This window comes from Cydia fagiglandana, chromosome 14 (assembly GCF_963556715.1).
Source record: "Cydia fagiglandana chromosome 14, ilCydFagi1.1, whole genome shotgun sequence".
NCBI classification, from domain to species: Eukaryota; Metazoa; Arthropoda; class Insecta; order Lepidoptera; family Tortricidae; genus Cydia; species Cydia fagiglandana.
Genome location: NC_085945.1, coordinates 10,895,504 through 10,922,327, shown reverse-complemented (window position 1 = coordinate 10,922,327; position 26,824 = coordinate 10,895,504). Strand labels below are relative to the sequence as shown.

General features: G+C 37.2%; 1 protein-coding gene across 1 annotated transcript in view; it reads left to right on the top strand.

Annotated features, from left to right (window-relative positions):
- Positions 1-24,081, top strand: part of LOC134670781 (glutaredoxin domain-containing cysteine-rich protein CG31559-like) — a 163,578-nt gene extending 139,497 nt beyond the window's left edge. The window contains exons 4-5 of the mRNA XM_063528596.1: positions 13,586-13,651; positions 22,302-24,081. Of these exons, the coding sequence (XP_063384666.1) occupies positions 13,586-13,651; positions 22,302-22,478 (243 nt within the window). The 3' untranslated portion in view covers positions 22,479-24,081. The remainder of the gene's footprint in view (positions 1-13,585; positions 13,652-22,301) is intronic.
- Positions 24,082-26,824: the final 2,743 nt, after the last annotated feature.

Sequence of the window (26,824 nt, the reverse complement as noted above, 5' to 3'; positions counted from 1 at the left end):
ATACACTGACTCGTTCTCAATACATGTTAATTAAAATCCGAGTGTATGTAACTTAAGTAAACTAATACTAAACTGACTTTGACCTAGATTTCGTGGTCTAGTAGTATACAAAGTTAAAGCCATCATAGGTGAACTTGATACCTGTAAAATAATAGAGTGGAAATTCAGTACTCAATTCAGTGTTCAGTTTTGGTTTTGTACTAGGAGGACCGACTAATAGTACAAAACCAAAACTTCAGCGTAGGAAGATGTTTAAGTTTTTCAAAATTGGAATTGTTTATACTGACACTGACGCCACGATACAGACCTAGCCTAGTGTGGCGATCATAGGTTAAGTAAACCATAATCTATTCTTTCTGGTTTCTGGACTATTTTTCTTAATACGATTGAATATTATGACGTCAATTCTGGATTGTAATTCAATGTAACACTCGACTACGCTTCTTGACTTGACCATTTTCTGTCAACTATTGTATCTCAGTGTTAAAAATGAATTTCATAGTGTAGGTAGGTACCAGTAAATTAAAACCGAACCTTCTCGAAGCTTTTGAGCACATTTTCGACGTTCCTGTATCATATGTCGTTGTGGATAAAGCTAATCGCCTGAATTTAAAGTGCAGGTAAACGTACTGATGCCCGACGCGGTCCTATCTTGAAACTTAAGTCATTGTCAATAGAGGTGACAGCAAGGTGTCATCTATTGGGCATTAGCATGTCGAGTTATAGTACGTTTACCTTATAGAACTTAGTTTTATTCCCACTTACATTTTATTTTGAGTCCCAGGCTGACAAAATATTGCTAGTTTGTCAAAAATACGTTACGATCTCAGTTACCTACTCATAGTGATAGGCCGTCGCGTCGGAAAATTCACGAAATTACGAAACTTTTACATTGGAAATTTTCGGAACTTCTCATATCTCATATGGAATCTGAATTTATTGATTCGAAAAATTAATATTTTATTAATTTCCCATGAAACTTGCCTACTGTTTGCGCAAAACCAGAGCTATTAAACTAGCTATGATATGATATGATAAACTAGATATGATTCTTAGAATAAATAATTTTACGTATCTACATAGTTACATAAGTATTAAACAAGTTGATTAAAGTATGTATTGTGTAACTTCGTAATTAGATTAACAAGGTTTCTTCGTTATCACAGCTATCACAGTAATTAATTTACTCTCGTTGTAACGATAATCTTTGATACCTAACTCTTTGAAAGTAATATAAGTTTCTTCTCACAACTAATTACCGAGGAAACTGTCATATAAAGATTTTCTATCGTTATTAAAGTTGAAACGTTTTTGGCTTAATATTTACTTTTTAATAACCAAAAAGCAACTAGAAATACAGAAAAAATGTATTCGTTTATATTTAGTTTAAATTAAGTTTTTATAAATATTACTTAATTTTTTTTTTAACGAGCCTATAAGTTGTCTCACTGCTGGGCAAAGGCCTCCCCCCTAGACACTTAGGCCTCACTCGCACGAGCGCTTTTACAACGCGCGTTAAAAAAGCGTTTGAATGACACAAATGGATAGAGTCTGGCTACTGAAATTTTACCCAAATGTTTGGCACGAAATTCAAAACATCTTAGGCTGGACACACTTTGTGTAGTAGGAACTATAGTTTCGATACTAGAAAATATTTTTGATTTTCTGTGCACACGTAAGGTGCCTAAGGATACGTATAAGTTAAATATACGTTGACGTAGCCAACAGGAGTGGTCATTTCTGCATACAAACGTAGGTACTCGACTGTTTCCTCCGTGGGTTTTGATGCTAGAGCAATGATTTTTTCAACACAGAATTTTCATTTTTTTTTTAGACGCTAGAGCCCTTCAAAAATGGCCAAAATGGCCTCATTGACCATGCCGCAATGAGAGGCGTAGCATTCAAAACTGATATCAATTAGCCAAAAAAGCAAAACGGTCCGACACAGATAATTTCATAATCATTTAGATTTGCAAATTTGGTTACGATTGGTTAAGTTTTGGAGGAGGAAACAGTCGAGTACGAAACCTCGATTTTTGAGATTTTACGCAGGATTTTTCGCCTTGTCCTTATCGCACTAGTTTTAGGAGCCGCTTCCGTTAGCGAGACGGGTATATTTACCTAAAATGTTTAAAACTCAGCTCCTGTTTCGTCTTAATCGAAATGCATTACACCTTGCCATCCAGGGCAATTCTCTGCAAGCCCATTTCACGGCGGTCGATACCGCCTGTTGAGCCACGTGCCTCGTCTGATAATGTTACAGCACACTGGGACATGAGACCCGTGGAGTCACTAGAGTCAACTAATTACTCTGTTACTTAATAAAAATATCCTAAAGATTCGTACTGAAACATGTTTTTTTATGAAAGAAAAAAAAACACCGTTTCGAGCAAGACTCGACCTTGCGACTGTACGGAACAAGCGTGTAAATATTTCCAGTCCTTCTTTTTTTTTCAGTTAATATTATACCAATAGCAAATATGATTTAGATTTAGATTTAGATTTATTTATTTCATAATATTAAATTACAATATAAATTATTTTACACTAATCTATACGAATTTATATTATGATCGTCAAGTAAGGAAATAACAATTGATTATAACTATACAAATGTCAAGCAATACACAATTTAAAAACCATTATTAGCAATCAATTAATTGACTAAATTATTAACAATGTCAAATAATATAAAAAAATTAAAAACAATGTCAATATGGCTAAGATAAGCACGGATATCTTATAAGGATCGTCAAATTAAAATAGAATAAAATAAATGAAATACAGGTCTCATAAAAAAATAACTACATTCAATTTATTATATTAGGTACATGTCATTTCCATATATTCCTTTACAGAATATAATGGATTATCCAATAAAAAGAGTCACAATTGGCGTTCAAATGTTTCGTCAGATGGTTCAGTTCGCAATTATGAAACTTATTATAACACAAATAGTCCAAATAGAAAATAAAATACTTTAAATCAAAGGAAGGATATCCCACGACTTCCTGTTATCATCACCTAATCATTGTCTGATTATATTACACCAATATTAAGACGCAAATACGGAAGCTTTTATAACAAAAATAGTCCAAATAGAAAATAAAATACATTATATCAACAAAAATACATCCCACGACTACCTGACTAATTGATTAATTGTCAGGCTTTAATATAAAGGCCCCCCCACGCCGCATTTTCCAATCCCTAGTGGCCAAACAACAATCTTTCTTCAACATCGGTTCTAAGAGGAATAGTTTTAGTGAATTAGTTGGACTTTTATTTAGTCCAGATTCCCACGATACAGGCTTAGCCTATTGTCGGCGTTGCCAAAAAAACTGTTAAACAGTTTTTTTTTATTTGGTTAATATTTTTTTCATACATAAAGAACCAGAATTCCACGATAAAATAAAATAATTTTAAACATAACCGCTATATGTGGTTACCGCGATAGATACTTATGAAATAAACCATTTACATAATTTTATTTTATAAAAACTGTTAACATTGATAACTACACATAAAAACATCCTAACGTTTGTTGCAAAATAGAGAGAAAAACGAGTTATGTAGTTAGTTAAAATATTCAGCTAAAACAAAAGTAGAACTTCCGAAGTAGCCCTTAGCCTTTCAATTAACCCTTAACCTTTTGAATTTAATTACCAGACATTCTTATTTGAAGTATTTTCTATTTGTTGTCGATTTTTATTTTCGTTTGATTTGGCTGTAAATAATTTAGAAAAGCTTCTCATTCTGGACGGAATAAATACGAAATCGTCGCAATGTTTTTTTAGGCGGAGCTACCTACATAATAAACTCTATCAATCCACCAAATTTTATTAAAATCTGGGAAAATAAAATGGCGCACGAGTATAACAAAAACAGTAAAAACCGATTCAGGTTTACTACCTACTTGTTATGGTTTAGATCTTGTTTTGATACGTCCTTGAGGATGAAATGATGGACGTCGTATACGTAAATTCAGTTCAAATCCATAACAAATCGTTTTTTTCATGTCATGTAATTATCCAAGGGACTACTCTATTGCTTTCACTAGTCCAGACTCCAGATAACTACAATGCCACGCACACATGCACTGCATGGGAGTGGACATTACAGATGGCTTAAGCGGTTACGGCTTAGATCTGACCTGGGGAATTAATATACAGTGTAATTACTCCATATAACGTCACTCGATATAAAGATTCACTCCCCATAACGTCGATTTTTGATGGCTATAGTTGCTGTATTAATTTCTTTCTATATAACAATAAAAAAAAAACCGGGCACGTGCGAGTCGGACTCGCGCACGAAGGGTTCCGTACCATAATGCAAAAAAAAACCAAAAAAAAGCAAAAAGAAAACGGTCACCCATCCAAGTACTGACCCCTCCCGACGTTGCTTAACTTTGGTCAAAAATCACGTTTGTTGTATGGGAGCCCCATTTAAATCTTTATTTTATTCTGTTTTTAGTATTTGTTGTTATAGCGGCAACAGAAATACATCATCTGTGAAAATTTCAACTGTCTAGCTATCACGGTTCGTGAGATACAGCCTGGTGACAGACGGACGGACGGACGGACGGACGGACAGCGAAGTCTTAGTAATAGGGTCCCGTTTTACCCTTTGGGTACGGAACCCTAAAAACTATCTATAATGTCAAAAAACGTCCGGTCCCTTGAGTGTCGCTATAGAGTTTACATTGTATGTACAATATGTACATACTTTATTAGTTTGTTTATTCCACATTAAAATTACTTTGGCAATAATAGTATCATGTCAATATTAAGTAGGCACACATACGATAATTAATTTGTTGGTTTATTAAACATGTAATGTATTTAATTTTTTTAATTCACCAAATTATGTAATGTACAGTATCCGTATGTCTGTATCCGTCCGGGACTTATGGTCATCTTTGTAACTTGTATTTATGTTACACTTTTAGGTATGACAATCTACACTTTTTACAAGCTTTTATTTAGTTTCACCTGAGCGTTGTCTGTCTTTCTGTCTGTATGTCTGTAATCAAATCTTGCAAGTTAAATTTGATCCACTTCCCGGTTTCCGATTGAGCTGAAATTTTGCATGCATGTATAAATTGGATGACAATGCAATATTATGATACCATCGAGCTGGTCTGATGATGGAGACAGGAGGTGGCCATAGGAACTCTGTGATGAAACAACGCAACCTAATTGTGTTAGGGGTTTTTAGAATTGTCTGGATGAGTATTAGTTGTCTGTCGTAAGAAAAGTACAGTCGGCGATAAAAGCTTGTACCAAAAATTAAATTTTTGCCAAAAACTTTTTCATTTTCTGTATAACTTTTCTTATTAAAATATGTCCATTAAGTATATGTATTTTCTTGTTTATTTTATGTTACTTTTCTTTCGGCTTACTTTTTACCTGCTGTCGTTTTGCTCACTTGATGATATCATCGGAAGCTCAGCGCCGGGTGACGCCAGCACCATGCTGAGCTTTCTCCGTCTAAGTACAATATTCAAAATGGGTTTATGTGAATATCCTGCAATTAAGCAAACGAACCTAATCTGACACACCATAATTAAAATACAGTGCCTTAATCAGTATTAACGCGTATGTTGCCCTTTTGCGGCTTAATTTGTCACCTAACGCAAAGAAGCTCTTATCTCTCTCTATATGTTTTTCAATTCCAAGCCTTATTATCAAAATGCAAGATTGATTTTGGAATATCGATTCACTGGAGATACGGTTTTGTCCAGTTCGCCAGACAATTGACATGAACGTGCCTATGACGGTATTCGAAACACGTTTACGCTAATCCCATTGGGTAACTATATAGGTATTATTATTATAAACTAGAAACATGGAACTTTGTAACCCAATTTTCATATTAGTGTGATGTATTACACTCTGTTCGAAAGAACCTTGAAAGAGTTTTGGTTCTGTATGGGCGCTTCGAACATGTTTCAGTTTTTTCTGATGATTTCATTAGTCGCCCATATATGTAGGTATATCATAATGACGTTACAAATATCTGAAAACGTCTTTATTGCCAAATTTTTGGAGAGTGTCCTTCGAATGTTTTTCGACAGGTAAGTATGTAGAATTTCATTATTTCAGTAGGTACATTACTGTCGAATATGAAAAATGCATGCTGGAAAACCGGAATGATGTAATTGGAAATATTGAATTTATAAAAATATTTGATTCGTAAATTATATATTTTTCTTCGTAACTCCTGAATGGCCGTTAGCGGCCGCTATAAAACTAAAAAGTGGTCACATTTTTTCATTTGTAGTGTGAGTCTTTTACACCCATGAAATGCTCATATAAGTGATGGTTTCTCTTTTGCACACCGAGTTAACTTGAATCATCAATCAGAATGCCGCTTATTCTAGATTTGTGTATTTTTCAGTAATTCGTACATTTAGTAGGTACCTACATAGGTGTATATCTAGGGACTATATAAGACTTATATGAAAGTGTTTGAAGCGGAAGAAGTACGAGTCGATGTATTTATTATGCATAATACTCGTACAGGGTGATTCATGAGACATGAGCAGGACTAATCCTGCACACTCAGTTACTGATAATTGATCGATCGCCGTCGTATTTAGGTGAAACAACCACCCTTTTTCCTATTTTTCACTTTTTGGTGAGGCCAAATTTAATTCTCTACAATCATGGTCACCCTACAAGACCTAATTAATAAACATAAAACCTCTTTTACGAAGAAAATAAAATGTCAAACCTGAGTGAGATACGAGTTTTCAAAAGTAACCAGACCGTGATGACAGTGATGACATTCAATTTGACACAGAATATCGGTAGTTTGGTATTCTAATGTTAGGGTGACCATTCATGTCGTAAATAAATTAATAACTTTTTTTTCAACACGACTAGAAAATTAACGTTAACCTCACTAATACTGATAGGAAACAGTTGCTTATAATTTACGAAATGCGCAGTGTTAGTCCTGCTCACGTCTCCTGAATCATTCTGTATACTCGTACATCGATATCTAGTGTCAGACAGACACTCATTCGTTAGGCGGTTAAATGCAAATAAATATTTAACATACTATCCTACCAACCTCATTGTGTTAACCTAAATAACCTATTTCCTAAAATTCCACACCCTCCAATTAATACCACTAAAACAACGCCTGCTCAGCAAACAATTCATTTAAATGTCTTTGCCTATTGAATGTTGAACCATAATATATCCTCGACGTAATTAAACGAGGGGTCATGAGTGCTGGATATTATACCAACAATACCTTTAATTCTAAAAGGGTGTAAGTGTGAAAGTGTATAATGGAAAATTGACCATTTTCCAATAAGGATTGCAGGTATGAGCCTAGCACGAGTCTCGGGCAAGGTCGATTTGCACGTGTAGTCACGGCGATTTCGATATAGAATCATACCCTTTATATTGGGATTTTATGTTGCTGCGGATTATACGGATTACAGGCAGGTTTTGCTGTAAATATTAAATATATTGGTATTTTTTTACTACCAATATATTTAATTTGCAAAAAAATGTTATTCAAAATTAAGTCGCAAATCTCTTCTCGTTTTCTCCAAAGCTCGCAAATACGAGAAAAAGTTATAGTACTCGTATAAAAGTACCTAAACAAATATTCAAGCTATTGATATTTCTTAGTGTGTTTACTCTCCAGTTAGGTTTAGTTTCGTAGACGGTTTAACTTGTTTGTTGGCTTGAGTTTAAATAAGTCCTTTAAATTAATGGCAAACTTCAGTCATTTGGATAAAAATAATATACCGGGTTTTTGAGAATTATTTTCATTTTACCATTTGTTTTATGTATCTACTTAATACCTTTCGGGCCTATTGATTCATCAAAATGATAGGAATATTTATGGTTACTTTTTTATCAGATAATAAAGTACCTTACATTACATATAACTACTAATATGAATGGAAGATATATGTATCATAATGTGGCCTGCCTGAGAGGCGAACAATCCGTAATCAACTTTTTTACAAGCTTTTATTACAACCTTTTATTTACTTTCACCTGACCGTTGTCTGTCTGTGTGTAATCAAATCTTGCAAGTTAAATTTGATCCACTTCCCGATTTCCGATTAAGCTGAAATTTTGCATACATACGTAAGTCGAGTGACAATGCAATATTATGGTGTCATCGAGCTGATCTGATGATGGAGACCGGAGGTGGCCATAGGAACTCTGTGATAAAACAACGAAACCTAATTGTGTTTGGGGTTCTTAGAATTGTCTCGATGAGTATTAGTTGCATGTGGAAAAAAAAGTACAGTCGGCGATTAAAGCTTGTACCAAAAACGAAATTTTTGCCAAAAACTTATTTATTATTATGCTCACGTTCGTCATACGTCTTGTTACGTTTTGTATACCTAGTTTATGTACGTAGCTTACACAATATAAAGCTGCTATGGAATTTAGACAAAAAAAATAAAACTTTTTTTTTGTTTTGAGTAGTGCAATAGATTCTTGAAGAGGCCTTGTTCAGCAGTTGAATCCTACCGTTTTCAAGTGACGAAATTATTTGAAAATAGGTACTTGTGTGATTCTATTGCATCTGTTTTTAAGGTTTCGTACCCAAAGGGTAAAAACAGGACCCTATTACTAAGACTCCACTCTCCGTCTGTCCGTCCGTCTGTCTGTCACCAGATTGAAAGTCATGAACCGTGATAGCTATAACAGTTGAAAGTAACAGTTGAAATGATCGCAGATGATATATTTCTGTTGCCGCTATTACAACAAATACTAATAATATTTTTGCCGTTTTTTGCGTAATGCTACGGAACCCTTCGTGCGCTAGTCCGACTCGCACTTGGCCGGTTTTTCTGTTTCCATGATACAGAGATAACAGATTACATACTGTATACAAAAGCGGTTAGACCACAGACTAGGAATCCTCTAGACCGAGTTTAGAGCAATTATTTCATGCAACCGATGATGTCAAAAATTCGGGGGTGCGCGGGACGAGGTGAGCGAAGTCCCGTGCCGTGATTGGTCCGTTCAAACACACGGACGTCACACAAAGACACTTTCGACTCGAACATGGAGTAAAATTACCGTATGCGTGGCAGAGGGGGTAGCGCGACTATGCTCAGTCTGGAGGATGTTTTGTCTGTGGGTTAGACGTACATTTTCTTCATATACCAAACAATGTAGCAATTTATTCAGCAGTTAATTTGTGAAACTCTAGCGAAGATCGACTTTCTCATTATGCTGTACCAAAGTGACATTAACTAAAGACTTTACGAGTACTTGAATAGACGATGGAAAAATAAAGACTGCACACGTTATATTTTCATAAGAATTCAAGGAGAGCATTTGAAAATATAGATGAAGGGTTTTGATTCAGGTTCTGTCATAGAAACAAAACTGCAATATTTTTAGTTTTTTTTAGGCAAGAATATTGAAGTACAACGCCATCTTTTTTAACCTTAAGAGTTCACTACATATCGCAGTCACAGCGATATGTAGTGAACTCTTGTGTTGCTGCGCTTATTTATATAATCTAGTATAATCTCACAGTAAGCAGCAGAAGTTGCTAAGCGGACGAGGTGTTCAAAATGATCTTTACGCGACTTTATTGTTAAAGGAATAAGAGCGTGTCAAGGTAATTGTGGACGCCTCGCCCGCTTAGCAACATCTGCTGCTGACTGTACAAGTCTCACCTTACTGACAATTTCTAATAACTTTGTTAAAACGAAAAAGGTTTTTTAACAAATTAATATATTATGACCTCCACCCACAAGATGGACGGACGACCTTGTTAAGGCCGCCGGAAGACGCTGGATGCGGGTCGCTTCCAACCGGTACGAATGGAGGTCCAAGGGGGAGGCTTATTACAGGGTGTGGATTTATTAGTGAATTTTTAAAGTGACCATAATTTTTAAAAAAACATGAGTTGGAAGTTTTTTTTTGTATTTTTATGATAACTGTTATGACTTGGTCTATCATCCGTTTACGGCTTGACGTCGAATTCTGGGACACTCTACTATGACCTACAGTGTCTTACCTACTATGTATACATAATCCGTGTGTTTTGTCTTAACCATCTTTACCACAAAAACACGTATTTATTTCACTTTTCTCAAGACAAAAAGCTATTACAAACATGATTAAATCTTAGTGACCATCCTCATATCGCCTTGGTGACACACTAAGATGACTGAACTTTCCACCATTTCTCCTGAGAAAGTCAATCCGTCAGCTAGTTTTTGTGCTGTGACTTCAAGTCTTGCCTTGTTGAGTGAAAACAGTTAGCAATAGAAGTTATATATAGATAAAGATAAACTATACTTATACTTAGTTTTAGTGCCTAGTTAATAAGGAACGTTTGCATGCTTCTTTCAGTAAAATGACAATGACTATAGAGATATATATTTCTTTGCAAAAATATAGCGGTAAACATATTAGGACAGTAAATAATTTTAAGGGGCCCACTGATTAGGGGAGACCGAGGTGAGTTTTGACAGAGGAGAGTTGTGACATTGTCGATTTTTTAGAATCTAATGATTGTTAACGAGCTCGCAACAGTGTGCGTTTGTTAGCTCGTAACTTGAACTAACAAACGCGCTTTATTGCGACCTTGTTCTTAGTTAAAGGGGCCCACTGATTGTTCGCCGGACGGTATCGGCCTGTCAGTTGTTCGGAACTGTCAAAATGTTGTTCTAACTGACAGGCCAATGCCGTCCGGCGGACTGTTAATCAGTGGGCCCCTTAATAGATTCCAAAAAATCAATGATGTTACAACTCTCCTCTCTCACAACTCACCTCGGTCTCCCCTACCAGTTCGCCGGACGATATCAGCTTGTCAGTTAAACGCAAAATTTGACAGCTCCAAACAACTGACAGGCTGATATCGTCCGGCGAACTGATAATCTTTGGGGCCCCCTTGTAAACCTGTAAACCTAGTCTAGTTTCCATGTGAGTTTATTCATGGCATTTGCCCTGCATTTGAATTTTAAGGTTGGTTGTATTCATGCAGAATTTCTACATAAAAAGTGTTGTCTTTTTCTCACAGTATATACAATATACATGCAAAGTTACCGAGACAGCTTCCGCAAAACCCTGTGACAGACGGACAGAATGGAAAACTAGTAACAATAGCACTTTCTCCTATAATGATCGGGGAAAGAGGAAATGTGTTCTGTTGTGCATTTGTGGATAAATGACAACTTTACATGCTGCTCTGTTTATGTAAATGGGCTTACAGGGTAGGGCGGGGATGAATGGTCCCGAAGTAAAAATATTTATTTCTTAAATTATTCAACAGTCCGTTTTCGGTTAAAATAGGGAGTTACATAAGCGCAAGGGCCACAGGCATCTAAACTTCGATCCCCTCTGTTATTATATTAAATAGGTACAGAAATTTACAAACTTATAACTAGATAAATATAAAAATTTTGGTTTTGGACGGAACCGTATTTAGCAGCGCTGTGACCGATCCTTGAATTGTTTAACTTAAAAACGTATCTTTCAAGAGCCAACCCTGGTGTGTCATATTATTATCAAATAAAGAGGTTAAAAGGTCAAAAGGATTGTTTGTATACAAATCGAGTCTCACGTTACCTACAATTGTGTCTGTGGGCGGTACGTTGACTCCTTTATTACTTCTTCAAAGAAGATTTCAAATACCTAAGCCATATTCGAAAAAGCCCAAGTCCTTATATTGGTGGATCTCTGCCAGAGAATATTTTCAATTAGCATAAGTATCTACCGGTTTAGCCAGCTAAGTTGTTTATGAAAAACCCTTCAATCGCACCTTAACCTGATCCTTATAAGAACGCCGTAGACAATTCGTCTTTATTTCATAAAAGCGAAATGTTAACTTCATTTTTCTCTCACGGCTTCGAATCGTTGTACAAACATAAACTTTATTATTGAAGAGCAAGGTTGAAATTGGTTCATGCAATTTGATGAGTTAAGAGGATGATTCTGTTGGGTGGTGGAAATGGAATAAATTACGTTTAGGCGAATGCCAGTCAATTGATATTTGAGTAATATTTACTAAGGTCTGATTATGTTAACTCACATTTATAGATGGGTCTATTGCGAATTTATTTTATTACCTTTATTGTTCTCTATTGCCTTTGTTGTCTTTATTTATTGCCTTTGTTTTTATTTTATTTTTGTATTTATTGTATTGCTTTTATTATTCTTTATTCTTATTTATTATTTAATTCTTAGTATTCTTTATTGTCTGATGTTGCTTCTTATAATTTTTGCTTGGTAACTACTTCAAACATAGGTAAAGCATACATAAGAAACGCTTACCTATTCTTACGTGTATACGTATACCGATACCATGCCATAATATGCTAGATCTGGACGCAAATGGAGCCGCCATTAACAGGCGTTCCCCTCTGTCGAAAATAGGCGGTCAATGGTCAACCTCATGTCAACCATATGTATGGACTGACGTTTATCTGACATGACGTACCTATACATTTGATGTGCCCCTCCCCCGCAAAAAACGGCAGACTATTTTGTACCGAAAATTTTAGACATGGCGTCTCCGTTGGTTATATCCTCTAAGGGACGCATCTTTAAATATAATCGGATGCAGGGGGGGGCTACCGCGAAAACCGAAATTCGCAAATTGCGGGGATCTTTCTCTTTTACTCCAATGAAGGCGTAATTAGAGTGACAGAGAAAAATGCCAGAGCTATCTAGAGCCGTAAACAAGTTAAATCGTGACGTTTACATCTGTGTTATCTAATACCTGCCGGTCGCACATCGCCGAAAATCCGACTTGGGATTTCGACTATTAATCGCCCTAATTGGCATGTGAGGCAATCAGAAGCGATTCTCTCTTGCAGCAGGATTACAAGACCCGCAGACCTAACGAATCTATGGAATTTTTGACGACCGGTCTGGCCTAGTGGGTAGTGACCCTGCCTGCGAAGCCGATGGTCCTGGGTTCGAATCCCAGTAAGGGCATTTATTTGTATGATGATACAGATATTTGTTCCTGAGTCATGGGTGTTTTCTATGTATTTAAGTATTTGTATATTATATATATCGTTGTCTGAGTACCCACAACACAAGCCTTCTTGAGCTTACTGTGGGACTTAGTCAATCTGTGTAAGAATGTCCTATAATATTTATTATTATCTTTATTTATTTTTCTTCTTAAGTTAGGTTAATTATAATATGAATATAAAAGTAAAATATAAAAACACTTACAAAACAATAAAAAAAATTATAAACACATTATAAAAAACCTAACCTAGGGTGCCGCCGGCAGCGGGGCAGGGCCCAAGCTGCCGGTGGTCAGGGCCGCAGAGTGAGGAACCGACGTACTATACGCGCCGTGTCCAAAATTACCGCCTTCTGCATCTGACCCTTGATCCAACCACCTAGCGAGAGTCTAATATTTATTATTATTATTATATATTTATTAATTTGATAACTCTAAACAAACCGCCATATTGAGATTGTCAAGAATGATGAATTTACTAGTGACTTTTGTTTACATAGTTACGAGTAGCAAGTCCAGTTCAAGGGGGGTTGTCAACCCCCCTTAACAGAGAAGTGGTAATTAGCAAGTTTTAATTGGATTTCCTTTATTGTTTCAGGATGCGGACACCGTGGAGAAACTTAACGAGAGTGGGGAGCTCAGGAAAATGCTTAAGCCTTATAAGGTAATATGATTTGGCTTTTTTTTCAAAAACTGCATGTAGAGTCGGACCAAGAAAAGTTTGCAGCGGATTTGATAGCCCGCGCAGTGCAAGTGTCATTTATACGTCATAATTTCATAGAAGTTTGACGTTTAAAATAACACGTGCAATGCGTGGGCTATCAAATCGGCTGCAGACTTTTCATGGACTGACTCTATGTAATTTTTTGTGAGAATTTTTGTGCGGAACTTTTTGCTTTCATTGTTTTTTGAGAGCATGAAGGATGACTCGCACTAGAACAGTCCGGGTTGGGGCCGAGACGTGCGACACTTCAGTTTTCTACAAAAAGCATATCATATAAAAATCTGAGAAACATCAGCAAATTTCTTGAGCAAATTTCGGAGCAAAGTAGACACATTTTTTAATGATTATGTTTTAATGACGATTATTAATGTTACTGACTTTACTCTGACAAAAGAAAGGATTTTGTTAGATTATTTTATAGGCGTTTACACGTGCCTATTAAATATATAAGTAAATATTATGCTAAAACCTTATACAAATTGTTTACACTCGGCTCACTGCCTAAAAGCTTGTAAGTATGTGACACGTGCTAGACGATGATAAATATCGAAAAGTAACAAATAAAATACGTATAAATAATTTGGCCAAGTCCGAGATAGCTCGAGGCATTTAGTGTTCCGTACGGCTACCATCAGTTTGGCATTGACATAAACGATATCATCGTGAACGTAATTTACTTCCTATAGGTATATCTCTTTCGCACTAATATGTCAGTACGAGCGAGAAGCATAGAAAGTAAATTACGTTCACGCCCACGGTAGCGTTTATGTCAATGCCAAACTGATGGTAGCCGTACCGCTCGCATCGTTACATTTTACAGACGTTGTTTGCCTGTTTTTAGGATACCGTATTCAACTACACACACAGAACAATAGTAGGTACAAAGTGTCTAAGTGCGAAGGCCGAAGGCCGAGCTTTAGCAAAATGTAATCGCTTTAGCACAGAGCAATAGTACAAGTGTCTAAATGTGAAGGCCAAAGGCCGACCTCCGCGTAGCCCGAAGGCCCGAAGCGTCCAGGATGTCAGTGCTTTAACACAGAAAAATAGTACAAGTGTCTAAATGTGAAAGCCGAAGGCCGAGCTCCGCGTGGGGCCGAAGGCCCGAAGCGTCCAGGATGTTAGTACTTAAACACCGAACAATAGACAATAGTATAAGTATCTAAATGCGAAGGCCGAAGGCCGAGCTCCGCGTAGGGCCGAAGGCCCGAAGCGTCCAGGCTGTCAGTTCTGTGTTTAACCACTGACATCTTGCAGGCGTCGGGCCTTCGGCCCTACGCGGAGCTCGGCCTCCGGCCTTCGCATTTAGACACTTGTATTAATTACCTGTGTTTAGAACTGACCTCCTGGATGCTTCGGGCTTTCGGCCCAATGCGACTTCAGCCTTTGGATCTTGCGACTTAGACACTTGTGCTTAAAAATACTTGGAAAAGTTACGGGAGGCGCGCGTCTGTCGGACGCTTCGGATCTTCGAATCGCTCCTTCGGCCTTTGCATTTAGTTAGATTCTTGTACTATTGCTTTGTGTTTGAATACCGAAGTCGAGCATCTCGCGAATGCTTGATGTATTATAATAATTTAGAGTAAGGCCAAGCGCGCACCACTTTTTTTTTGTCCTGCGATAATTTTGTCGCAGAAATGCAACGTATGTGTTTATATGTTAGTGCGCGCATATGAGACAAAAAATCGCAGCGATTTTTAAATTGTGATTTGTCACATTTTTCCGCGATTGTTCGCGACGCGATTGTCGCAAAGTGAATTCCAGCATGCGGAGTTGTATGGCCCCGCGCGCACTATGATAATAAAATCGCACCCCGGCCGGACCTCAGTCGGCATTTCGCTCTCCAAACCCCAACATCTCGGCACCTGCATCTCCAATGGAGTCTCAAAATGAGACGCTAGATGTTGACCATTTAATTATGGAAATAGACGGGGATCACCTTTGTGTTATAAATGCTCAAAGTCATACAGCAATCGCATATTAAAGACACGTTTCATGACAAGCGACTGGTCGACTTTTTCATTTTCATCGCAGTGCGCGCAGTGAATTTTCTGCGATATATTACAGCGCGATTCTAAAATCGTGCCGCAAAAATTTATATCGTGGTGCGCGCTTGGCCTATAATACCTTAAAATGTATACTCCTTCAATTTGAATTTAGAACTCATTATTATTTTTTAATTTGATTTTGTTTCTAGTTCTATGCCATATATATAGACTTTAATATTATTTAGAACTGCTAAAAAACAAGATCGGCTTACTTTAAATATTTCGTAAATTTTACCTTTGTTTCTAAAAACTGTGATATTTAACTGTCATATACTATTAATGTCTTCCAAAATTATTTTCTCGTAACAGGACTGAGGGGCTACCGCGTAAACCGAAATTCGCAATTTGCGGGGATCTTTCTCTTTTACTCCAATTAAGGCGTAATTAGAGTGACAGAGAAAAATGCTCGCAATTTGCGAACCTCTATTTCGCGGTTATAGCCCTGAATCTTGTTGCTCACCGATCCGTTCAAAAATATACATAAGTACTGAATATAATTAATAGATATTATAATTATACAATTAATACAGAAATGTAATGGTACTTAATGAAAAGGAATATTGTGTATATTGTTTCGACGAATCAGATACTCTCAATAAAATCTATACATGAGGCCAAAGCTGTTCATAAATATTAAATGACTTTATTATCTCTATACGCCTTACTAACTCTATGTGTCCTATTGTGGAAAAAAAAAAACACAACGACAGTCAAGAACGGAATTCTTAATTTGAATTTTTAGATTTTTGAGATGCCTAGTCCATTGCTTGGAAAGCCCGTTCGAAATTGAAACTTATTTGCAATATAATAAGGTCGTATTTTGTAGATCTCTCTCATACTTATAGTAGGCTATTGAGATAAAATTAAATATCCCACAAAAATAAGCAAGCAGAATTAAACTTTGTGTCAAAGACATAAGTCATAAATTTCAATGTCAAAGTTTTAACTAAGGATGTTTCTCGCCTAATATGAATTGACCAGTGTAAGCATCAGTTAGCTAGCCCTAAGCAACCAAAGGTCAAGCTGCAGTTGAAAAACTAATAAAGATAAAGTTAAGCTGATAATTTTCCCGCCGTCTCCATGCTTCTTTAAGTTGGGTATTGACTGGTCAGCTGCCTGTTAGCTATAGTTTTCGCGAAAATCGCCAGGACAGAGGTGAAATTTTTTGTATGAAAACTTGCAACTTTAAATGCATTTTTTGACGAAACTATTGCAGTCTAAAATGAAGTCAAAATCAGTCCATCGACTCAATTTTTTGCAAGCTTTCTAATGGTACCCCACACGATTCTTACAAATGAAAAAAGTTTCAGCCTACCCCTCTCAACCCCCTAAATTTCCCCCTTTAATAAGAAATAAGCAGTTTTGACTTATTCACAATATGAGTGGTGGTAATTGCTATAACTGTTCCAAATTTTAGGTATCTATGTCAAACGGTCTCTGAGAAAAACGTATTTAACTGATTTGCAAGACCGAAGTGATCCCATAAGTGTTCCGTAAACAAAGTTTTGTACGGAACACTAAAAATCCGATATTCAGGAATAAATATTGTAGGTATTCTATATTCAATTTTGTCACATATTTTATACAATATTTGTAGGTAAATGAAAAAATAAGGCATATATTGGTATAATATGCGTTTCGGCCGATTCGAACTTTAAGATACGTCAAATATTCTGTCTAGATAAGATACGATATTTGTTAGATATGTCAGTGTCAAAAGCTACGTTTCTTTAAACAGAAACGTCACTCAGGCCTATTCGGATTTCGAGATAATCCCAAGATCTAGAGACGATTTAGAGATCAACTAGATCTACATTAGATATCGACTAGATGTGACTTGGATATCTAAGTCATAACTTGTCGAAATCGTTCAAGAAGACCTCCAGAATCACGTAAACGTCAAATTTGACATATCTATCTTTAAATTTATACATATCTTTAAATTATCCATATCGTAACTTGTTGAAGTCTAGTAGAAATCTAATTGATTTTCCGAAATGTTGACACTGACATTAGATATGTCCATATCGTATCTAGGCCGAATATTTAATGTCAGGTGTCGTAAAGTTCGAATAGGGCCCTTTTTCTAGCTTTGATAAATCTACAGGAGAAGTAAATAAGGTAAAACAGGGATCAGACAGCTCGCAGTCGTGCGGCGTCTTATTAACCGACTTCCAAATCTCAAAGAAGGAGGTTATCAATTCGGCTGTATGTTTTTTTTTTTTTTTTATGTTTGTTACTCCATAACTCCGTCATTACTGGACCGATTTTGAAAATTCTTTTTATGATTGAATGTATATGCATACAGATTGGTCCCGTTTTTATCAAAACCCAGTTCTGATGATGGGATCCATAAGGAATCGAGGGAACTCCTCAAATCTTAAAGGCATACACATAGTGATTTTTGATTTTTTATCAACGAATCAAGCATATACATCCAAAAAAGTGACATTTGATGAAGTGGAACTGCTGATGATGATCAGAACGGAACTCTTCAACGACGCATAGTTCACGGTTGGCGATTTGTCCTCTTCGTTATGTTTGTTAAGCAAGTTAAGTTTTTAAGCCACATTTTTGTCAAGCTCGAGTTCTGATGATGGGATCCATGAGGAATCAAGGGAACTCCTCAAATCTTAAAGGCATGCGTATAGAGATTTTTGTATTTACATCAGAAAATCAAGCATTTTCATTAAAAACTGTCGCATTTGATGAAGTGGAACTGCTGATGATGATCAGAACAGAACTCTTCAACGACGCATAGTTCACGTTTGGCGATTTTTCCTCTTCGTTATGTTCGTTAAGCAAGTTAAGTTTTTAAGCCACACTTTTGTCAAGCTCGAGTTCTGATGATGGGATCCATAAGGAATCGAGGGAACTCCTCAAATCTTAAAGGCATACGTATAGAATTTTCTGTATTTTCATCATAAAATCAAGCATTTACATTAAAAACTGTCGCATTTGATGAAGTGGAACTGCTGATGGTGACCAGAACAGAACTCTTCAACGACGCATGGTACACGTCTGGTGATAACGAATTTCGATTTTGACTTGGACTGGGACCCGGAATCGGACTCATACCCGGACCCGGACCTGGACTCGGATCCAGATTCGGGCCCGGACTCGGAACCGGACTCGGATCCGGTCTGGGATCCGGACACGGACACGGACCCGGCCTCGGATCCGGACTCGGACCCAGACTCGGACCCGGACTCGGACTCGGACTCGGACCCGGACTCGGACCTGGACTCGGACCCGGGCTCGGACCCGGACTCGGACCCGGACTCGGACTCGGACTCGGACTCGGACCCGGACTCGGACCCGGACCTTGGCCCGGAAAACCACTATTATGATACCTTAACTAAATAAACCACTATGATTACCTACCATAAAATGTAGGTATAAAGTATGATGATGCCAATCTTACTAACCCCTCCCGCTTAAACCCCCGTACACCGCACGGCATGCACCATTACTGGGTTAGGTTAGGTTTGAACTGCGATCCTCACAGAACCGAACAAGGGTTAGGTTAGGTTGAAACTGCGAGCCTTACAGAAACGGAATGCTACTTGAAAAGTGGGTTTGATTAGGTTCGAACTGCGATCCTCACAGAACCGAACTGCTATCTGAGAAGTGGGTTAGGTTAGGCTAGAACTACGACCCTTATGGCTCCTCTACACGATGGGCCAACGCCGGCCACTCCAAGGGACGCATTTATGCGTTAGAGGGAGCAAGTAATATTGCTATCTCATTCTACCGCAAGGCTGCGTCCCTTGGAGTTGCCGGCGTTGGCCCATCCTGTAGAGGAGCCATTACAGAAGCGAAATGCTAGTAGAAAAGTGGGTGGTTTTACCTCCGTTTCTACATAGTGTACTATCTACAATAATCTTTCACCAGCCCCCAAAGAAGTCGGTTTCTTTTTCTTAAAAATTATTTTTTACAAACAACACACATTCTAGAAACAACCGTGTATGTCTCAGTTATATCTAAATAACAAAATTACTTTATGTCTTATCGACATTAAACAATGCGGCCCTAAACTTGATACAATAGTATTTTCGCTCCTGTCTCCCAAGTTCCAGCTTCGAACTTTATTGATTTACAGGAGCTATCTCAGTTTCGACTTCTCAAAGTAATAAAGTGAATGAAAATATGGAAAACAAAGCTCACGATCTGAACAGATCAAGAAATTGGATAACTTGCAAAGGAAATTAAAGGAAACTTTTGCAACAATAAAGGGGTGCCAAGGGAAACTGTTGTTATGAATAAGGTCATGATACAGTGCCGAGCATCTATCCCAATCTTGCTTTCTTTGTCAGGTTTACTGATTTTTGATATGAACAAATTCAAAGTATTTTAATAAGATACCTACTTACATATAAATTATCATTTAATTATCATTAAAAGATTACAATGAAAATTAATATAAGAAATGGGAAATAAACGGAATGTGTCAATAACGACTAAATACTATAAAACATCATCATCATCATCTATTTTGTTTTTAGGTTAGGTTAGATTCAAACATCGTTGGCGTATTCGTAAAGTTTTAACGATATGAGGGCTTACCGCGAACCACTGTAATGCTTAGGAGATGAGTATAGATAGACTGCGCACGAAACGTCGCGCGTAATCGTTTTATAAGTGAAAATCACATTAGTTGACACTTTTTTTTTGCCAGTATTACGCTACGACGACGCTTCGTGTGCGTACTTGTTTATTTGAACTTCGGGCTCGTAGCTCTCTCGTTGTGATATACCTAGTTATCATAACTATATAAAAACTTGGAGCACAATTACTTAGTGGGGAGCTAAGTAGGCACGTTTTACGGAAAGGCCTTACACACAGGACTGACAGGTCGGACAGTGTGTACCCTGCTTTACACGGCAAGCAACAGTTTGGCAATCCATCAGTATTAACGCGACGTGTTTACGTTTACACCGGCACATGGTGCCATTTAATGGATTGATTCTCTGTTGCTAGGGCGGTTTTGGTTTGATTGAATTTAAGTACTCCGGATAGTTAAAGTTAAATCATAAAATAAGTAAGGAACATGTAGGGAAAATAAACCATGTGGCCATGAGTAAGCCCATTCATAATAAAAAAAATAAATAATAATAAACAGTTTGCGATACTTAAAGATATTAAAAACTAAATGCTTACTGACAATAGAGCTCTTAGTTCTTAAAAACTCTTCATTTTTAGGGTTCCGTACCCAAAGGGTAAAACGGGACCCTATTACTAAGACTCCGCTGTCCGTCCGTCTGTCACCAGGCTGTATCTCACGAACCGTGATAGCTAGTTGAAATTTTCACAGATGATGTATTTCTATTGCCGCTATAACAACAAATACTTAAAAGTACGGAACCCTCGGTGGGCGAGTCCGACTTGCACTTGTCCGGGTTTTTGTAACATTTCAAGGTAGGCTTTTATTCTTTAGAATTGGAATTTTAATATCACCTTACATAGGTATGTTCAACGTTCTTGAGAATATTTGATTAATCAAAATAAAACTCCTGATTTTATTAGCTTCACTCTTCATAAAAAACATCAAAGAGGTTAGAAACACTTTCTTGTAAGCAAAATTATTTATTTCGTGTTTCATTTTCCTCGTTCTTTTGAATACTGTCTGGATTTGCTTATTGCGATTCAATGCAAATACTAAAGCTTTCAGATAGTTTATTTTATACTTGATTAAATTTTATTGGTTTCTGTAAAGCAAAAACTAAGAAAACAAGAAAGTAATATTGTGTATAGCAGTAGCAGTAGTAAAAGTAGCAGCAGTGGTTTTCGGATAACCCCCGTTAAAACGCCATGTTATAATTCCGTCACTCGACTTATATTCGGCCCCTTATGTAACGCATTCTATGCCAGCGCAAGCTACGCTCTACGCGTGTAGCCGCGCATATTTTCCGCTTTGTAGTCAAAAACGCCTATAAACAGAGAACCCGCCTAGCGGGATGCTGGCGGTGAAAGTGTTAATATGTGTTGCCTGTTAGCACTTTCCTAATTCGTTTCCTAACACCCCTTATTTTTTTTACAAAATGTTAAAAACACTTAAAGATAAAGTAAGGTAAACGTACCAGTGCTCGACATGCTAATGCCCAATAGATCACATCTTGCTGTCACCTTTATTGACAATGACTCAAGTTTCAAGATGACATGTAGGTACTGGGATCGCGTCGAGCACCAGTACGTTTACCTTACCTACTTAAACTAAAAGATAATACTAAAATGGAGTATGCATACATAAAATTAAGTTAAATAAAAAATACCCACGATATTCTCTATAATTTGTTTTTTGAGCAAGGTTCATTTTTGCGCAAGAAAGCCGCCCGCACTAGAGTCACCTGTGAACCCTGTGGTCTTACGGCTCTGCCACTTGAGCGACTTGCGATGGCGGAGCGATAATCATAGGTTGGAGCGAGCCACAGCGATCGAACTTCTCGTTCCCATGGTTGTCGCTGCCGCCGTCGCCAGTCGCTCAAGGTCGTAGCCGAGCCGTTGAACGTCGAATTATATTTAACCAATCATTTCTCAATTTCCAGAGCCCCGACGCTTGCAACACGTGTCAGATGTGCGGCGGATTCCGCCTGCTGCCCTGCAGAATCTGCAACGGCTCCAAGAAAAGCTTACACCGCAACCATTTCACCGCCGAGTTCGTGGCCCTCAAGTGTATGAACTGCGATGAGGTCGGGCTTGTGCGGTGTGAGGTGTGCTCTTGAGCTGGGAACACTTTCAAGAAGATTACAAAATGTGGTTAGCAGAACGAGTGCGAAATGCAATGGAAATGAAGACGGACTTTTAAAGTTAGTGAAATGTGTCGAATAAATGCTGGAAATAGATCTGAGAGCCTTATTCGAGAAGTGCAACTGTGAGATTTCGCATCCACATCAAAACAACTTTTGATTTAATGGCATGTTGATCTATCAATTTTTGATTCGATCAACTTTGGATCAAATGTTGACAGCTGCAAGTATTCGACAGCTCATAAATTTCCCCACGTCAACGGGAGATCAACTTGATAATCAGTTATCGCTAGTCGAATAGGGGTCCAGCTTGAATAAGGCATGATTGAAATCAGTTCAGACAGAAAAATCTGTATATCGTGAAGTCTAAAGCGAATACTTTACAGCTGTTCAGATTATTGAGCTGTCTGCAGAGCTGCCAATTCAACTGTGTAGCCGGGAGAAAATATTTTGTGTTTGAAACGAAAAAGTTTTCAAGTGTTGTGTTTAAATGAAATAAGTAGTGTTAAATTGACTGTGTAAATATTATTGGTGTTAGTTTTATCTATATTTTGTCACTTGTCAGTAACAAATTTAAGTATCGAAATACGATTAACATAATCATTTCTTTGCATTTTATCACAGGATATTTATCATGTAAATATCCCGCGATAATCTGTATTTAATTAAGTATTCGTAAACATAAAAAGAATACTTTTGGAAACAAACAGTTATTGGTATTTGCTACTTTTATAATTATATATATATTTATACGATCAACTCTGATCATAAAGTGCAAGAGTGTACAGAATTAACTTTAATATCTTTTAATTACTAGGTACTTATATTATGTCAATAAATTTTTTCGTAAATGAAAAAAAAACTAAAGTATGTGCGTTTTAGTTTTAAAATTGTACTAACTAAACAATGTACTTCATTTAATTTTCAATTCAACGAAAATATTATCTTGTGTATCTTCATTACTGTTTTCGCACCCATTTCGTCGAAACCAGGTAATATGTATATTATTTTGTCTTAAAGATATTTTAAATAGAACGATGAAGGTATGTAGCCTTGAAGTAACAAGAAATAATGTAGATCTAATAACCTGTCAATTATAACAGAGTTATTTAACAAAATATTTTATCTTGACATGTTTATCTGGTATGACTGTTCATGTGTAACTTGATGAAGTAATTTCATAGTATTTTCAATCATTGCTTTCGTAAATTTTGCAGATGTTAGCACAACATTTTCGATAAGAGGTATTTAGAAACATTTTTTTTTGTGTAAGTAGGTATTGAATGAAATACAATTTTGGGCATTTTGTTTCTCTTTTTAAAACTATTGATAGCATAAGCTCAATCAATGAATAATAATACTTACAGATATAATTATTACTTGATAAATTGAAAAATGAAATGAAATGTTTTGGAATGAAAGGTTGTCCCATTTATCTTATCTTAAATAATAATTTAAGCAGTAATTTTAATAATTATGCCATAAATTAGTTACAATAATTAATAAAATATTGGATGTTATAATGTATTTTAAGGAATCCTTATGAAACAAATAGGATAAATATATTTTTATGCATGTATTTAAAGTGTTTCTTTTGAATTCGTATGTTTTTCGTCATTTAAATGGACGTCAGTTTCTGAAATAACACCAATCCATACTAGCATTAGAAGCAGTGAGTCTAAAACATATACTTATACAGACAAACAAACTGATCGAATCGGGTTACTTTGACCCAATGGAGGGTAACTTTGACCCACATGAAAAACTCATTTAAATGGGTCTCATAAAGCTAAATCCAACATCATGGCATATTGCCATAATAATTATAGTGCAATAATAACCTGGACCGAGTAAATCTCAATGGCCAAAGTTACCCTCCAGGGCTAAAGTAACCCGACTTTACGGGATATTATTTAAGCAGGTGTAACATCATAGTACTGAGATGGGTCGTGCGTTGGTATGGGACGCCACTTGCGCTGACACGCTAGCGGCGTCCTACGTCCCATCGACCAGCAGGCGTGCTGGCGCGGCGGCGGACACCCGGGAGCGTCTAAAGATAGCCAAGTACAGCTGTCTCGGCGCCCAATACGAATTCGTTGCATTTGGCGTCGAGACACTTGGTTCGTGGGGCAGAGGCGCACATATGCTCCTTAAGGAGCTTGGGAAAAGGTTGAGGGAGGCAACGGGTGACCCCCGCGCGGGCAGCTTTCTCGCACAGCGAATTGCCATCGCAATCCAGCGCGGGAACGCTGCCTGCGTGTTGGGCACCCTCCCGAGGGCACCAAATTTTGATAGGTATTTTTAATTTTTAGTTTTAATTATTTTAATTGTAGTTAGTTTTAGTTTTATATTCCTATTTATGTCTTTTAGTAATTTATGTAATTTAATATTTCTTATAATGTTGTACATACATGTGATTGTCATAGTACTAAAAGCTATAATCATTTTACCATCTACAATATATTGGAAGTTAAAAGAAATCCCACACAAAAGAATACTAGTGTAGTAAAATACACACAAAATTGAGCCAAAATAATTCTAGGGCACCTTAATATTTAATACGACCCCGAATAGTTATACGCACTCGCCTACAAGCCAATAAACTAAAACAAAGCAAACAACGTCCATATTTCATACGAATAAAAGTTAATATAGCGTTGACAAAGTAATCGCCTGTTGCTTCTGTGCGAGAAATCAATGTCACTAACACAAACCTGTTGCGCACACACATACACACACAGATGGTGTTGGAACCGCTTAGCGAGCGCCGGCGAATCGTAAGCTTACTCAAACCAGGCATGGCTCACTCCGCGATTTCGTCGCTTTGCTACAGGTAGCTAAAAGTACATCCGTTCGGCCCCAATTTTGGGGTTTGCCATAAGCCGCGCGTGGCGCTGTCGCCACCTAGCGGCCATATCTATGCTAATCATAACAGACGCGTTTTGTTAGAGAATGAGTCTTCTGTACCTAGTACTATTATTTATTCTGTGCTCAAACCAGCATTAAGGCCCTCAGCACACGGAGCGTAAGCGTAACACGCGTAAGCGTATCGTAAAAGTGTTACGAGTACGAGACGCGTAGAGCTCTGGGCACGACTGTCATACTAACGACAGAAATCTCATACGCTTCGACTACGCTTCGTGTGCGGACAAGTTTGAACTTGTTCTGCTCGCAGCGCTCTCGTTCTACGCGCGTATTACGATACAATTACGCGTCTCTTACGTTATGACGCCGTGTGCTGAGGGCCTAAGCAAGCAAGTCTAGCAGCGGCTTTTTAATTCGTGGAGGATGTACATGTACACCAGAATACCGGTTACACGCTGAGGGTGTTCCAGCTTCGAACGTGTCCCTACGTGCACTTTAACTCTTTGTGGTAATTGTGCCGCGACCACTGCAGGGGACCAATGAGTGAGCCGAGTTCCGGCCGAAAAATATTGTGTTTCGGAGGTTTCGGAGCAAATTGCCGAATAGAATACTATAGTTCGTTTTTTTTAGCATTAGAAAGAACTCCACAGAAGCAAGCGTGCAGTTTTTATGAGGCACTTTAATTGTTAATAATTATTGAATTATCTAATGTAGCATGGTCAATACATATAATTCACTTCAAATTATTACCGCTAAAAGTGCCGGATTTGGAACCACAAGCTTACTTCTGCGAAGTTCTTTCTAATGCTAAAAAAAACGAACTATAGATCAGAGGGGCTGCCGCCAAAACCAAAATTCGAAAATTGCGGGGATCTTTCTCTTTTACTCCAATGAAGGCGTAATTAGAGTGACAGAGAAAAATGCCCGCAATTTGCGAACTTCGATTTTCGCGGTTATAGCCCAGATGTTTCAACGGAGCCACACCGTTCTGCCGCCAAAATATGTATTGTTTACTTTTAAGTGTATGAAATTTATATGTATGCTAACATCCATCTATAAGTATTCACCGGGTGTGGCCTGTAATACGAGCAAATAATTAAGACACTATTGTACCTACTTATTCTTTGCAAATAAATACTTATACTTATATTTAAAACATAGATTGTACTCCTCAAACGGTGACACATTTGTTCAACAACTTTAAAAAATTATGAAGTATTCAGACTTACTATTTTTCATACAAAATAAATATTATCTTCAATGGACGTCATCACCATGCCATATAATTTGTGATTGACGTTGCTTGTCATGCCTTAAACATAACAAATTTGCAATATATTGCGTCTTAGAATAAACTTTAAAGTGTATTAAAAATCAAACCACAAGTTATTTTTAAAAGTTGCTGAACAAATGTTGGTGAAAAAAGGATGAGGAATGCAGCCTACAGTAAAATTTTT